The sequence below is a fragment of the Eucyclogobius newberryi genome, unplaced genomic scaffold, assembly GCF_026437365.1.
Source record: "Eucyclogobius newberryi isolate DKJ021-1_F unplaced genomic scaffold, fEucNew1.0.hap1 SCAF_25, whole genome shotgun sequence".
NCBI classification, from domain to species: Eukaryota; Metazoa; Chordata; class Actinopteri; order Gobiiformes; family Gobiidae; genus Eucyclogobius; species Eucyclogobius newberryi.
The window spans coordinates 357,933-373,486 of record NW_027315890.1 but is presented as its reverse complement, the minus strand read 5'-3'; the positions used below and the strand labels follow the sequence as shown (position 1 = coordinate 373,486).

The 15,554-nt window shown below is 53.3% G+C and overlaps 1 protein-coding gene across 1 annotated transcript in view; it reads left to right on the top strand.

Annotated features, from left to right (window-relative positions):
• Positions 1-5,564: 5,564 nt before the first annotated feature.
• The window catches only part of ik (IK cytokine), a 35,033-nt gene continuing 25,043 nt past the window's right edge, over positions 5,565-15,554 (top strand). Inside the window, exons 1-5 of the mRNA XM_072459682.1 lie at positions 5,565-5,754; positions 8,149-8,215; positions 8,442-8,534; positions 8,667-8,726; positions 9,820-9,987. Coding sequence (XP_072315783.1) covers positions 5,745-5,754; positions 8,149-8,215; positions 8,442-8,534; positions 8,667-8,726; positions 9,820-9,987 — 398 coding nt within the window. The 5' untranslated portion in view covers positions 5,565-5,744. The remainder of the gene's footprint in view (positions 5,755-8,148; positions 8,216-8,441; positions 8,535-8,666; positions 8,727-9,819; positions 9,988-15,554) is intronic.

The following is a 15,554-nucleotide window of genomic DNA, read 5'->3' as shown; positions in this document are numbered from 1 at the left end:
GGAGCTCCTGCTGCTGTTCCTGTGCTCCTGCAGCTGTTCAGCTGGAGCTCGTTTGACTCAAACTTATGATTAAGTCAAAACTAAACAAAGTTCAGGCTCATTAAATATTTCAGAACTTTGGGTCGTTTTTTCACTGCTTCACTTTATATTTTCATGTTTCCTTTCAAAAGCCACAGCCATGAGGTCACCATGAGGTCACCATGAGGTCACCATGAGGTCACAGTGAGGTCACCATAAGGTCACCATGAGGTCACAGTGAGGTCACAGTGAGGTCACGATGAGGTCACCATGAGGTGACGTCACCATGAGTTCACCATGAGGTCACAGTGAGGTCACCATTATGTCACCATGAGGTCACGATAAGGTCACAGTGAGGACACCATGAGGTCACCATGAGGTCACCATGAGTTCACAATGAGGTCACAGTGAGGTCACCATGAGGTCACCATGAGTTCACCATGAGGTCACCATGAGGTCACCATGAGGTGTGATGTAATAATGTCATGTCTTTGATGCCATAAAACTTAGGTCTTATATGTGTAACATCCGGGTCACACTTATGTCTCTGCAGACTCTGAACACTGAAGCTACAGATCAGAGGTCAGAGGTCAGAGGTCAGAGGATGTCTCACATGAGGTAGAACATTGAGTGTGTTTTTCTGCAATATGTTTAGACTGGTTTTGTGCATATGTGGCACCTGTTGTGCCTTAATAAGCTGAACTCAATGTTTGCTCTGGTCAGATCAGGGACAGAACGACAAATGTCTGTGAGAGACATGTGTCTGTGAGAGACATGTGGCTGTCAGAGACATGTGTCTGTGAGAGACATGTGTCTGTGTGAGACATGCGTCTGTGAGAGACATGTGTCTGTGAGAGACATGTGGCTGTGAGAGACATGTGTGTCTGTGTGAGACATGTGTCTGTGAGAGACATGTGTCTGTGTGAGACATGCGTCTGTGAGAGACATGTGGCTGTGTGAGACATGTGTCTGTGAGAGACATGTGTCTGTGTGAGACATGCGTCTGTGAGAGACATGTGGCTGTGAGAGACATGTGTCTGTGAGAGACATGTGGCTGTGTGAGACATGCGTCTGTGAGAGACATGTGGCTGTGAGAGACATGTGTCTGTGAGAGACATGTGTCTGTGAGAGACATGTGGCTGTGAGAGACATGTGGCTGTGAGAGACATGTGTCTGTGAGAGACATGTGGCTGTGAGAGACATGTGTGTCTGTGAGAGACATGTGGCTGTGAGAGACATGTGTGTCTGTGAGAGACATGTGGCTGTGAGAGACATGTGTGTCTGTGAGAGACATGTGTCTGTGTGAGACATGCGTCTGTGAGAGACATGTGTCTGTGAGAGACATGTGTCTGTGTGAGACATGCGTCTGTGAGAGACATGTGTCTGTGAGAGACATGTGTCTGTGAGAGACATGTGGCTGTGTGAGACATGCGTCTGTGAGAGACATGTGGCTGTGAGAGACATGTGTCTGTGAGAGACATGTGTCTGTGAGAGACATGTGTCTGTGAGAGACATGCGTCTGTGAGAGACATGTGTCTGTGAGAGACATGTGTCTGTGAGAGACATGTGGCTGTGTGAGACATGCGTCTGTGAGAGACATGTGGCTGTGAGAGACATGTGTCTGTGAGAGACATGTGTCTGTGAGAGACATGTGTCTGTGAGAGACATGTGTCTGTGAGAGACATGCGTCTGTGAGAGACATGTGTCTGTGAGAGACATGTGTCTGTGAGAGACATGTGGCTGTGTGAGACATGCGTCTGTGAGAGACATGTGGCTGTGAGAGACATGTGTCTGTGAGAGACATGTGTCTGTGAGAGACATGTGTCTGTGAGAGACATGTGGCTGTGAGAGACATGTGTCTGTGAGAGACATGTGGCTGTGAGAGACATGTGTCTGTGAGAGACATGTGTCTGAGAGACATGTGGCTGTGAGAGACATGTGTCTGTGTGAGACATGTGGCTGTGTGAGACAACAAAGACAACTTGGTTATATTTTGCCTCATTTTCTCTGTCATTCGTTCTAGAATAGTTTCCACAACAGAACACACATGACGCGATCACATGACGCGATCACATGACGCAATCACATGACGCGATCACATGACGCAATCACATGACATGTCACTGAATATTGACTCTTTTATTTCTGAATTTTGAGATAGATTTTTCAGATTTTGTCCTTTTCATTTTAACTTTATTCTGTGGCTGATGAGGAGGTGTACAGAGCCTCTGCATCAGGAGGAGGTGTACAGAGCCTCTGCATCAGGAGGAGGTGTACAGAGCCTCTGCATCAGGAGGAGGTGTACAGGAGGAGGTGTACAGAGCCTCTGCATCAGGAGGAGGTGTACAGAGCCTCTGCATCAGGAGGTGTACAGAGCCTCTGCATCAGGAGGAGGTGTACAGAGCCTCTGCATCAGGAGGAGGTGTACAGGAGGAGGTGTACAGAGCCTCTGCATCAGGAGGAGGTGTACAGAGCCTCTGCATCAGGAGGAGGTGTACAGAGCCTCTGCATCAGGAGGAGGTGTACAGAGCCTCTGCATCAGGAGGAGGTGTACAGAGCATCTGCATCAGGAGGAGGTGTACAGAGCCTCTGCATCAGGAGGAGGTGTACAGAGCCTCTGCATCAGGAGGAGGTGTACAGAGCCTCTGCATCAGGAGGAGGTGTACAGAGCCTCTGCATCAGGAGGAGGTGTACAGAGCCTCTGCATCAGGAGGAGGTGTACAGAGCATCTGCATCAGGAGGAGGTGTACAGAGCCTCTGCATCAGGAGGAGGTGTACAGAGCCTCTGCATCAGGAGGAGGTGTACAGAGCCTCTGCATCAGGAGGAGGTGTACAGAGCATCTGCATCAGGAGGAGGTGTACAGAGCCTCTGCATCAGGAGGAGGTGTACAGAGCCTCTGCATCAGGAGGAGGTGTACAGAGCCTCTGCATCAGGAGGAGGTGTACAGAGCCTCTGCATCAGGAGGAGGTGTACAGACAGAGCCTCTGCATCAGGAGGTGTACAGAGCCTCTGCATCAGGAGGAGGTGTACAGAGCCTCTGCATCAGGAGGAGGTGTACAGAGCCTCTGCATCAGGAGGAGGTGTACAGAGCCTCTGCATCAGGAGGAGGTGTACAGAGCCTCTGCATCAGGAGGAGGTGTACAGAGCCTCTGCATCAGGAGGAGGTGTACAGAGCCTCTGCATCAGGAGGAGGTGTACAGAGCCTCTGCATCAGGAGGAGGTGTACAGAGCCTCTGCATCAGGAGGTGTACAGAGCCTCTGCATCAGGAGGAGGTGTACAGAGCCTCTGCATCAGGAGGAGGTGTACAGAGCCTCTGCATCAGGAGGAGGTGTACAGAGCCTCTGCATCAGGAGGAGGTGTACAGAGCATCTGCATCAGGAGGAGGTGTACAGAGCCTCTGCATCAGGAGGAGGTGTACAGAGCCTCTGCATCAGGAGGAGGTGTACAGAGCCTCTGCATCAGGAGGAGGTGTACAGAGCCTCTGCATCAGGAGGAGGTGTACAGAGCCTCTGCATCAGGAGGAGGTGTACAGAGCCTCTGCATCAGGAGGAGGTGTACAGAGCCTCTGCATCAGGAGGAGGTGTACAGAGCCTCTGCATCAGGAGGAGGTGTACAGAGCCTCTGCATCAGGAGGAGGTGTACAGAGCCTCTGCATCAGGAGGAGGTGTACAGAGCCTCTGCATCAGGAGGTGTACAGAGCCTCTGCATCAGGAGGAGGTGTACAGAGCCTCTGCATCAGGAGGAGGTGTACAGAGCCTCTGCATCAGGAGGAGGTGTACAGAGCCTCTGCATCAGGAGGAGGTGTACAGAGCCTCTGCATCAGGAGGAGGTGTACAGAGCCTCTGCATCAGGAGGAGGTGTACAGAGCCTCTGCATCAGGAGGAGGTGTACAGAGCCTCTGCATCAGGAGGAGGTGTACAGAGCCTCTGCATCAGGAGGAGGTGTACAGAGCCTCTGCATCAGGAGGAGGTGTACAGAGCCTCTGCATCAGGAGGAGGTGTACAGAGCCTCTGCATCAGGAGGAGGTGTACAGAGCCTCTGCATCAGGAGGAGGTGTACAGAGCCTCTGCATCAGGAGGAGGTGTACAGAGCCTCTGCATCAGGAGGTGTACAGAGCATCTGCATCAGGAGGAGGTGTACAGAGCCTCTGCATCAGGAGGAGGTGTACAGAGCCTCTGCATCAGGAGGAGGTGTACAGAGCCTCTGCATCAAGAGGAGGTGTGCAGAGCCTCTGCATCAGGAGGAGGTGTACAGAGCCTCTGCATCAGGAGGTGTACAGAGCATCTGCATCAGGAGGAGGTGTACAGAGCCTCTGCATCAGGAGGAGGTGTACAGAGCCTCTGCATCAGGAGGTGTACAGAGCATCTGCATCAGGAGGAGGTGTACAGAGCCTCTGCATCAGGAGGAGGTGTACAGAGCCTCTGCATCAGGAGGAGGTGTACAGAGCCTCTGCATCAAGAGGAGGTGTGCAGAGCCTCTGCATCAGGAGGAGGTGTACAGAGCCTCTGCATCAGGAGGAGGTGTACTGAGCCTCTGCATCAGGAGGAGGTGTACAGAGCCTCTGCATCAGGAGGAGGTGTACAGAGCCTCTGCATCAGGAGGAGGTGTACAGAGCCTCTGCATCAAGAGGAGGTGTGCAGAGCCTCTGCATCAGGAGGAGGTGTACAGAGCCTCTGCATCAGGAGGAGGTGTACTGAGCCTCTGCATCAGGAGGAGGTGTACAGAGCCTCTGCATCAGGAGGAGGTGTACTGAGCCTCTGCATCAGGAGGAGGTGTACAGAGCCTCTGCATCAGGATGAGGTGTACAGAGCCTCTGCATCAGGAGGAGGTGTACAGAGCCTCTGCATCAGGAGGAGGTGTACAGAGCATCTGCATCAGGAGGAGGTGTACAGAGCCTCTGCATCAGGAGGAGGTGTACAGAGCCTCTGCATCAGGAGGTGTACAGAGCATCTGCATCAGGAGGAGGTGTACAGAGCCTCTGCATCAGGAGGAGGTGTACAGAGCCTCTGCATCAGGAGGAGGTGTACAGAGCCTCTGCATCAGGAGGAGGTGTACTGAGCCTCTGCATCAGGAGGAGGTGTACAGAGCCTCTGCATCAGGAGGTGTACAGAGCCTCTGCATCAGGAGGAGGTGTACAGAGCCTCTGCATCAGGAGGAGGTGTACAGAGCCTCTGCATCAAGAGGAGGTGTACAGAGCCTCTGCATCAGGAGGAGGTGTACAGAGCCTCTGCATCAGGAGGAGGTGTACTGAGCCTCTGCATCAGGAGGAGGTGTACAGAGCCTCTGCATCAGGAGGAGGTGTACAGAGCCTCTGCATCAGGAGGAGGTGTACTGAGCCTCTGCATCAGGAGGAGGTGTACAGAGCCTCTGCATCAGGAGGAGGTGTACAGAGCCTCTGCATCAGGAGGAGGTGCACTGTGACACTGGACAGTACTGTACTCCGGTAAAGTGTAATAGCACACTAGCACCAGTGAGGGGCAGCAGTGCTGCCGTAATTACACAAGAAGAAGTGCTGCGTAGCTCCGTCCACTAGGGGCGCTGGTGCATTAGCTTAAGTCTTTTAGCCGCGGCGGTTCGTTTTACCCTCTTTAGCTCCGCTTTTAGCCTCAGTTTAACCGGATAAACACAGGGTCACGGCTCCGTGAGGAGAACCGAGTCTTCAGCCCGGGTCTAGACCGAGACCAGACCGGATTCACCCGAACAGAACGGAACAGGACCGGAACCATGCCCGAGAGTGAGTCTGAAATGCGTTAGCTCCACAGTTAGCTGTTAGCATGCTAGCTCTGCTGTAAACACAGACTGGGCCACATTTCAGTCTTAAATAAATGCAAGGATTGTTTTGTGCAGCATTTGAGTGACATTTGTTCAGTCAAAGTACAGTTTGATGAAAAGGTTTAATGCCATTTGAAATTCACAAACATAGGAACTTGTCTTTGGTGAAGTCAAAAAGAGAAACATTATAAATCTCCTATAGGATGAAAATAACATTAGGCTATGTAATATTTACACATTTAAAACATTGTTCAGATAAAGAGTTAAGATGAACACATCTCGGGTTCACTTGAGTTCCTGGTGATGGTGGGCCCTCACTTGAGGTCCTGGTGATGGTGGGCCCTCACTTGAGGTCCTGGTGATGGTTGGCCCTCACTTGAGGTCCTGGTGATGGTGGGCCCTCACTTGAGGTCCTGGTGATGGTTGGCCCTCACTTGAGGTCCTGGTGATGGTGGGCCCTCACTTGAGGTCCTGGTGATGGTGGGCCCTCACTCGAGGTCCTGGTGATGGTGGGCCCTCACTTGAGGTCCTGGTGATGGTTGGCCCTCACTTGAGGTCCTGGTGATGGTGGGCCCTCACTTGAGGTCCTGGTGATGGTTGGCCCTCACTTGAGGTCCTGGTGATGGTTGGCCCTCACTTGAGGTCCTGGTGATGGTGGGCCCTCACTTGAGGTCCTGGTGATGGTGGGCCCTCACTTGAGGTCCTGGTGATGGTTGGCCCTCACTTGAGGTCCTGGTGATGGTGGGCCCTCACTCGAGGTCCTGGTGATGGTGGGCCCTCACTTGAGGTCCTGGTGATGGTTGGCCCTCACTTGAGGTCCTGGTGATGGTGGGCCCTCACTTGAGGTCCTGGTGATGGTGGGCCCTCACTTGAGGTCCTGGTGATGGTGGGCCCTCACTTGAGGTCCTGGTGATGGTGGGCCCTCACTTGAGGTCCTGGTGATGGTGGGCCCTCACTTGAGGTCCTGGTGATGGTGGGCCCTCACTCGAGATCCTGGTGATGGTGGGCCCTCACTTGAGATCCTGGTGATGGTGGGCCCTCACTTGAGGTCCTGGTGATGGTGGGCCCTCACTTGAGGTCCTGGTGATGGTGGGCCCTCACTCGAGGTCCTGGTGATGGTGGGCCCTCACTTGAGATCCTGGTGATGGTGGGCCCTCACTTGAGGTCCTGGTGATGGTGGGCCCTCACTTGAGGTCCTGGTGATGGTGGGCCCTCACTCGAGGTCCTGGTGATGGTGGGCCCTCACTCGAGGTCCTGGTGATGGTGGGCCCTCACTCGAGGTCCTGGTGATGGTTGGCCCTCACTTGAGGTCCTGGTGATGGTTGGCCCTCACTTGAGGTCCTGGTGATGGTGGGCCCTCACTTGAGGTCCTGGTGATGGTGGGCCCTCACTTGAGGTCCTGGTGATGGTTGGCCCTCACTCGAGGTCCTGGTGATGGTTGGCCCTCACTCGAGGTCCTGGTGATGGTGGGCCCTCACTCGAGGTCCTGGTGATGGTTGGCCCTCACTTGAGGTCCTGGTGATGGTTGGCCCTCACTTGAGGTCCTGGTGATGGTTGGCCCTCACTTGAGGTCCTGGTGATGGTGGGCCCTCACTCGAGGTCCTGGTGATGGTGGGCCCTCACTTGAGGTCCTGGTGATGGTGGGCCCTCACTTGAGGTCCTGGTGATGGTGGGCCCTCACTTGAGGTCCTGGTGATGGTGGGCCCTCACTTGAGGTCCTGGTGATGGTGGGCCCTCACTTGAGGTCCTGGTGATGGTGGGCCCTCACTTGAGGTCCTGGTGATGGTGGGCCCTCACTCGAGGTCCTGGTGATGGTGGGCCCTCACTCGAGGTCCTGGTGATGGTGGGCCCTCACTTGAGGTCCTGGTGATGGTTGGCCCTCACTTGAGGTCCTGGTGATGGTTGGCCCTCACTTGAGGTCCTGGTGATGGTGGGCCCTCACTTGAGGTCCTGGTGATGGTGGGCCCTCACTTGAGGTCCTGGTGATGGTGGGCCCTCACTTGAGGTCCTGGTGATGGTGGGCCCTCACTTGAGGTCCTGGTGATGGTGGGCCCTCACTTGAGGTCCTGGTGATGGTGGGCCCTCACTTGAGGTCCTGGTGATGGTTGGCCCTCACTTGAGGTCCTGGTGATGGTGGGCCCTCACTTGAGGTCCTGGTGATGGTTGGCCCTCACTTGAGGTCCTGGTGATGGTGGGCCCTCACTTGAGGTCCTGGTGATGGTTGGCCCTCACTTGAGGTCCTGGTGATGGTGGGCCCTCACTTGAGGTCCTGGTGATGGTGGGCCCTCACTTGAGGTCCTGGTGTGTTTTAAATGACTCATTGTATCTAAATGTGTGATTTCTGTTTGTGTTTCAGCCGAGAGTTACTCCAACCCTCTGGCTCCAGAAGGACACGATGTGGACGACCACCGCTCCGCCGCACAGTACTATTTCTTCTTCTACTACTTCTACTACTGCTACTGCTACTGCTACTTCTACTTCTACTTCTACTACTATTATTAATACTACTACTACTCTTACTGTTAATACTGATACTATTACTACTACTACTATTACTAATACTACAACTACTAGAAATACTCCTGCTGTTACTGAAAGTACTCTGACTGCAGTAGTGTGATTAGACTCGCTGTTTGTGATTGTGTCCAGGGCCAAACTGACCAACGATGACTTCAGGAAGCTGCTGATGACCCCGAGGGCGGCGCCGTCGTCTGCCCCGCCCTCCAAGACCAGGACTCATGAGTGAGTTTGACGCCGCTGCTTCCATTTCACCTTTAAAACACATCGTTTGTAACATGTACCAGAGGATTTGTCACATTTATCAGTACAAGAAGCAAACTCTGTCACTAATGATTATTCCTCATGTTTTCCCAGAATGCCACGGGACTATAACGAGGATGAGGACCCGGCCGCTCGCAGGAGGAAGAAGAAAAGGTGAGACAACACTAAAGGGCGCCCCACGCCTCCAGAGGGTTCTCCCAGAGGGCACTCTACGCCTCCAGAGGGTGCTCCCAGAGGGCGCCCCACGCCTCCGGAGTGCGCCCCACGCCTCCGGAGTGCGCCCCACGCCTCCGGAGGGCGCTCTACGCCTCCAGAGGGCGCGCTACGCCTCCAGAGGGTGCTCCCAGAGGGCGCCCCACGCCTCCAGAGGGTGCTCCCAGAGGGCACTCTACGCCTCCAGAGGGTGCTCCCAGAGGGCGCTCTACGCCTCCGGAGGGTGCTCTACGCCTCCTGAGGGCGCTCTACGCCTCCTGAGGGCGCGCGGCGCTCTACGCCTCCAGAGGGCGCTCCACGCCTCCACATCTCCAGAGGGCGCTCCACGCCTCCACATCTCCAGAGGGCGCTCCACGCCTCCACATCTCCAGAGGGCGCTCCACGCCTCCACATCTCCAGAGGGCGCTCCACGCCTCCACATCTCCAGAGGGCGCTCCACGCCTCCACATCTCCAGAGGGCGCTCCACGCCTCCACATCTCCAGAGGGCGCTCCACGCCTCCACATCTCCAGAGGGCGCTCCACGCCTCCAGAGCACGCCTCCAGAGGGCACTCCACACCTCCAGAAGGCGCTCCACGCCTCCAGAGCACGCCTCCAGAGGGCGCTCCACACCTCCAGAGGGAGCTCCTGGACCATGTTCATTTTACTGTGCAGTTCATATTAACACAGCTCCAGAGTGACGCTCCTGACGCTCCTGTCGCTCTGAGGCAGCTCTGGATTTACTCTTGAAACACTTGAGCTCCAGTGATGATGTCAGCTACCGTTAGCACACATGCTGCTGCTGTGTGTAAAGATGTGGTTTCTATAGTTCACTTTAGTTAGCGCTGAGCACATGAAGCGCTACCACAGTGTAAACGTTGCCTCTGTTCTCTCATTGGCTGCTGTAAAGTGACTGTATCCGTGTTTAGTGCATATCCCGACACACTGGCATTATTACGGCTCCACGGGAACACGGAGCTACTGCTGCCAGATGAAATATAGTGCCAATTCATGTTTTTATTTTGTGTTTTAAATGTCCTGATTTTGTTTTCCAGTTACTACGCCAAACTCCGGCAGCAGGAGATGGAGCGCGAGAGAGAACTGGCCGAGAAATACAGAGACCGAGCGCGAGAGCGACGAGACGGAGTCAACAAAGACTACGAGGAAACAGAACTGATCAGCACCACAGCCAACTACAGAGCTGTGGGCCCCACTGCAGAGGCGTGAGTGTAACACAGACACATCACCAACTCCCCACTGCAGAGGCGTGAGTGTAACACAGACACATCACCAACTCCCCACTGCAGAGGCGTGAGTGTAACACAGACACATCACCAACTCCCCACTGCAGAGGCGCGAGTGTAACACAGACACATCACCAACTCCCCACTGCAGAGGCGTGAGAGTAACACAGACACATCACCAACGCCACACTGCAGAGGCGTGAGTGTAACACAGACACATCACCAACTCCCCACTGCAGAGGCGTGAGTGTAACACAGACACATCACCAACTCCCCACTGCAGAGGCGTGAGTGTAACACAGACACATCACCAACTCCCCACTGCAGAGGCGCGAGTGTAACACAGACACATCACCAACGCCACACTGCAGAGGCGTGAGAGTAACACAGACACATCACCAACGCCACACTGCAGAGGCGTGAGTGTAACACAGACACATCACCAACAACACACTGCAGAGGCGTGAGTGTAACACAGACACATCACCAACTCCCCACTGCAGAGGCGTGAGTGTAACACAGACACATCACCAACAACACACTGCAGAGGCGTGAGAGTAACACAGACACATCACCAACAACACACTGCAGAGGCGTGAGTGTAACACAGACACATCACCAACAACACACTGCAGAGGCGTGAGTGTAACACAGACACATCACCAACAACACACTGCAGAGGCGTGAGTGTAACACAGACAGACATCACCAACAACACACTGCAGAGGCGTGAGTGTAACAGACAGACATCACCAACAACACACTGCAGAGGCGTGAGTGTAACACAGACACATCACCAACAACACACTGCAGAGGCGTGAGAGTAACACAGACACATCACCAACGCCCCACTGCAGAGGCGTGAGTGTAACACAGACACATCACCAACAACACACTGCAGAGGCGTGAGTGTAACACAGACACATCACCAACAACACACTGCAGAGGCGTGAGTGTAACACAGACAGACATCACCAACAACACACTGCAGAGGCGTGAGTGTAACAGACAGACATCACCAACAACACACTGCAGAGGCGTGAGTGTAACACAGACATCACCAACAACACACTGCAGAGACGTGAGAGTAACACAGACACATCACCAACAACACACTGCAGAGGCGTGAGTGTAACACAGACAGACATCACCAACAACACACTGCAGAGGCGTGAGTGTAACACAGACACATCACCAACAACACACTGCAGAGGCGTGAGTGTAACACAGACACATCACCAACAACACACTGCAGAGGCGTGAGTGTAACACAGACACATCACCAACAACACACTGCAGAGGCGTGAGAGTAACACAGACAGACATCACCAACGACACACTGCAGAGGCGTGAGTGTAACACAGACACATCACCAACAACACACTGCAGAGGCGTGAGTGTAACACAGACACATCACCAACAACACACTGCAGAGGCGTGAGTGTAACACAGACACATCACCAACAACACACTGCAGAGGCGTGAGTGTAACACAGACACATCACCAACAACACACTGCAGAGGCGTGAGTGTAACACAGACACATCACCAACAACACACTGCAGAGGCGTGAGAGTAACACAGACACATCACCAACAACACACTGCAGAGGCGTGAGAGTAACACAGACACATCACCAACAACACACTGCAGAGGCGTGAGTGTAACACAGACACATCACCAACAACACACTGCAGAGGCGTGAGTGTAACACACACATCACCAACGCCCCACTGCAGAGGCGTGAGTGTAACACAGACACATCACCAACAACACACTGCAGAGGCGTGAGAGTAACACAGACACATCACCAACAACACACTGCAGAGGCGTGAGTGTAACACAGACACATCACCAACAACACACTGCAGAGGCGTGAGAGTAACACAGACACATCACCAACAACACACTGCAGAGGCGTGAGTGTAACACAGACAGACATCACCAACAACACACTGCAGAGGCGTGAGTGTAACACAGACAGACATCACCAACAACACACTGCAGAGACGTGAGAGTAACACAGACACATCACCAACAACACACTGCAGAGGCGTGAGTGTAACACAGACAGACATCACCAACAACACACTGCAGAGGCGTGAGTGTAACACAGACACATCACCAACAACACACTGCAGAGGCGTGAGTGTAACACAGACACATCACCAACAACACACTGCAGAGGCGTGAGTGTAACACAGACACATCACCAACAACACACTGCAGAGGCGTGAGAGTAACACAGACAGACATCACCAACGACACACTGCAGAGGCGTGAGAGTAACACAGACACATCACCAACGACACACTGCAGAGGCGTGAGTGTAACACAGACAGACATCACCAACGACACACTGCAGAGGCGTGAGAGTAACAGACACATCACCAACAACACACTGCAGAGGCGTGAGTGTAACACAGACACATCACCAACTCCCCACTGCAGAGGCGTGAGTGTAACACAGACACATCACCAACAACACACTGCAGAGGCGTGAGAGTAACACAGACACATCACCAACGACACACTGCAGAGGCTTGAGTGTAACACAGACAGACATCACCAACGACACACTGCAGAGGCGTGAGTGTAACACAGACACATCACCAACAACACACTGCAGAGGCGTGAGTGTAACACAGACACATCACCAACTCCCCACTGCAGAGGCGTGAGTGTAACACAGACACATCACCAACACACTGCAGAGGCGTGAGTGTAACACAGACACATCACCAACTCCCCACTGCAGAGGCGTGAGTGTAACACAGACACATCACCAACTCCCCACTGCAGAGGCGTGAGTGTAACACAGACACATCACCAACAACACACTGCAGAGGCGTGAGAGTAACACAGACACATCACCAACGCCCCACTGCAGAGGCGTGAGTGTAACACAGACACATCACCAACAACACACTGCAGAGGCGTGAGTGTAACACAGACACATCACCAACAACACACTGCAGAGGCGTGAGTGTAACACAGACACATCACCAACAACACACTGCAGAGGCGTGAGTGTAACACAGACACATCACCAACAACACACTGCAGAGGCGTGAGTGTAACACAGACAGACATCACCAACAACACACTGCAGAGGCGTGAGTGTAACACAGACAGACATCACCAACAACACACTGCAGAGGCGTGAGAGTAACACAGACACATCACCAACAACACACTGCAGAGGCGTGAGTGTAACACAGACACATCACCAACAACACACTGCAGAGGCGTGAGTGTAACACAGACACATCACCAACAACACACTGCAGAGGCGTGAGTGTAACAGACACATCACCAACAACACACTGCAGAGGCGTGAGAGTAACAGACACATCACCAACAACACACTGCAGAGGCGTGAGAGTAACACAGACACATCACCAACGACACACTGCAGAGGCGTGAGTGTAACAGACACATCACCAACAACACACTGCAGAGGCGTGAGAGTAACAGACACATCACCAACAACACACTGCAGAGGCGTGAGAGTAACACAGACACATCACCAACAACACACTGCAGAGGCGTGAGAGTAACAGACACATCACCAACAACACACTGCAGAGGCGTGAGAGTAACACAGACACATCACCAACGACACACTGCAGAGGCTTGAGTGTAACACAGACAGACATCACCAACGACACACTGCAGAGGCGTGAGTGTAACACAGACACATCACCAACAACACACTGCAGAGGCGTGAGTGTAACACAGACACATCACCAACTCCCCACTGCAGAGGCGTGAGTGTAACACAGACACATCACCAACAACACACTGCAGAGGCGTGAGTGTAACACAGACACATCACCAACTCCCCACTGCAGAGGCGTGAGTGTAACACAGACACATCACCAACTCCCCACTGCAGAGGCGTGAGTGTAACACAGACACATCACCAACAACACACTGCAGAGGCGTGAGAGTAACACAGACACATCACCAACGCCCCACTGCAGAGGCGTGAGTGTAACACAGACACATCACCAACAACACACTGCAGAGGCGTGAGTGTAACACAGACACATCACCAACAACACACTGCAGAGGCGTGAGTGTAACACAGACACATCACCAACAACACACTGCAGAGGCGTGAGTGTAACACAGACAGACATCACCAACAACACACTGCAGAGGCGTGAGTGTAACACAGACACATCACCAACAACACACTGCAGAGGCGTGAGTGTAACAGACACATCACCAACAACACACTGCAGAGGCGTGAGTGTAACACAGACACATCACCAACAACACACTGCAGAGGCGTGAGTGTAACACAGACACATCACCAACAACACACTGCAGAGGCGTGAGTGTAACACAGACACATCACCAACAACACACTGCAGAGGCGTGAGAGTAACAGACACATCACCAACAACACACTGCAGAGGCGTGAGAGTAACACAGACACATCACCAACAACACACTGCAGAGGCGTGAGTGTAACACAGACACATCACCAACAACACACTGCAGAGGCGTGAGTGTAACACAGACACATCACCAACGCCACACTGCAGAGGCCTGAGAGTAACACAGACACATCACCAACAACACACTGCAGAGGCGTGAGTGTAACACAGACACATCACCAACAACACACTGCAGAGGCGTGAGAGTAACACAGACACATCACCAACAACACACTGCAGAGGCGTGAGTGTAACACAGACAGACATCACCAACAACACACTGCAGAGACGTGAGAGTAACACAGACACATCACCAACAACACACTGCAGAGGCGTGAGTGTAACACAGACAGACATCACCAACAACACACTGCAGAGGCGTGAGTGTAACACAGACACATCACCAACAACACACTGCAGAGGCGTGAGTGTAACACAGACACATCACCAACAACACACTGCAGAGGCGTGAGTGTAACACAGACACATCACCAACGACACACTGCAGAGGCGTGAGAGTAACACAGACAGACATCACCAACGACACACTGCAGAGGCGTGAGAGTAACACAGACACATCACCAACGACACACTGCAGAGGCGTGAGTGTAAGACAGACAGACATCACCAACGACACACTGCAGAGGCGTGAGAGTAACACAGACACATCACCAACAACACACTGCAGAGGCGTGAGTGTAACACAGACACATCACCAACTCCCCACTGCAGAGGCGTGAGTGTAACACAGACACATCACCAACAACACACTGCAGAGGCGTGAGAGTAACACAGACACATCACCAACGCCCCACTGCAGAGGCGTGAGTGTAACACAGACACATCACCAACAACACACTGCAGAGGCTTGAGTGTAACACAGACAGACATCACCAACGACACACTGCAGAGGCGTGAGTGTAACACAGACACATCACCAACGACACACTGCAGAGGCGTGAGTGTAACACAGACACATCACCAACAACACACTGCAGAGGCGTGAGAGTAACACAGACACATCACCAACGCCCCACTGCAGAGGCGTGAGTGTAACACAGACACATCACCAACAACACACTGCAGAGGCTTGAGTGT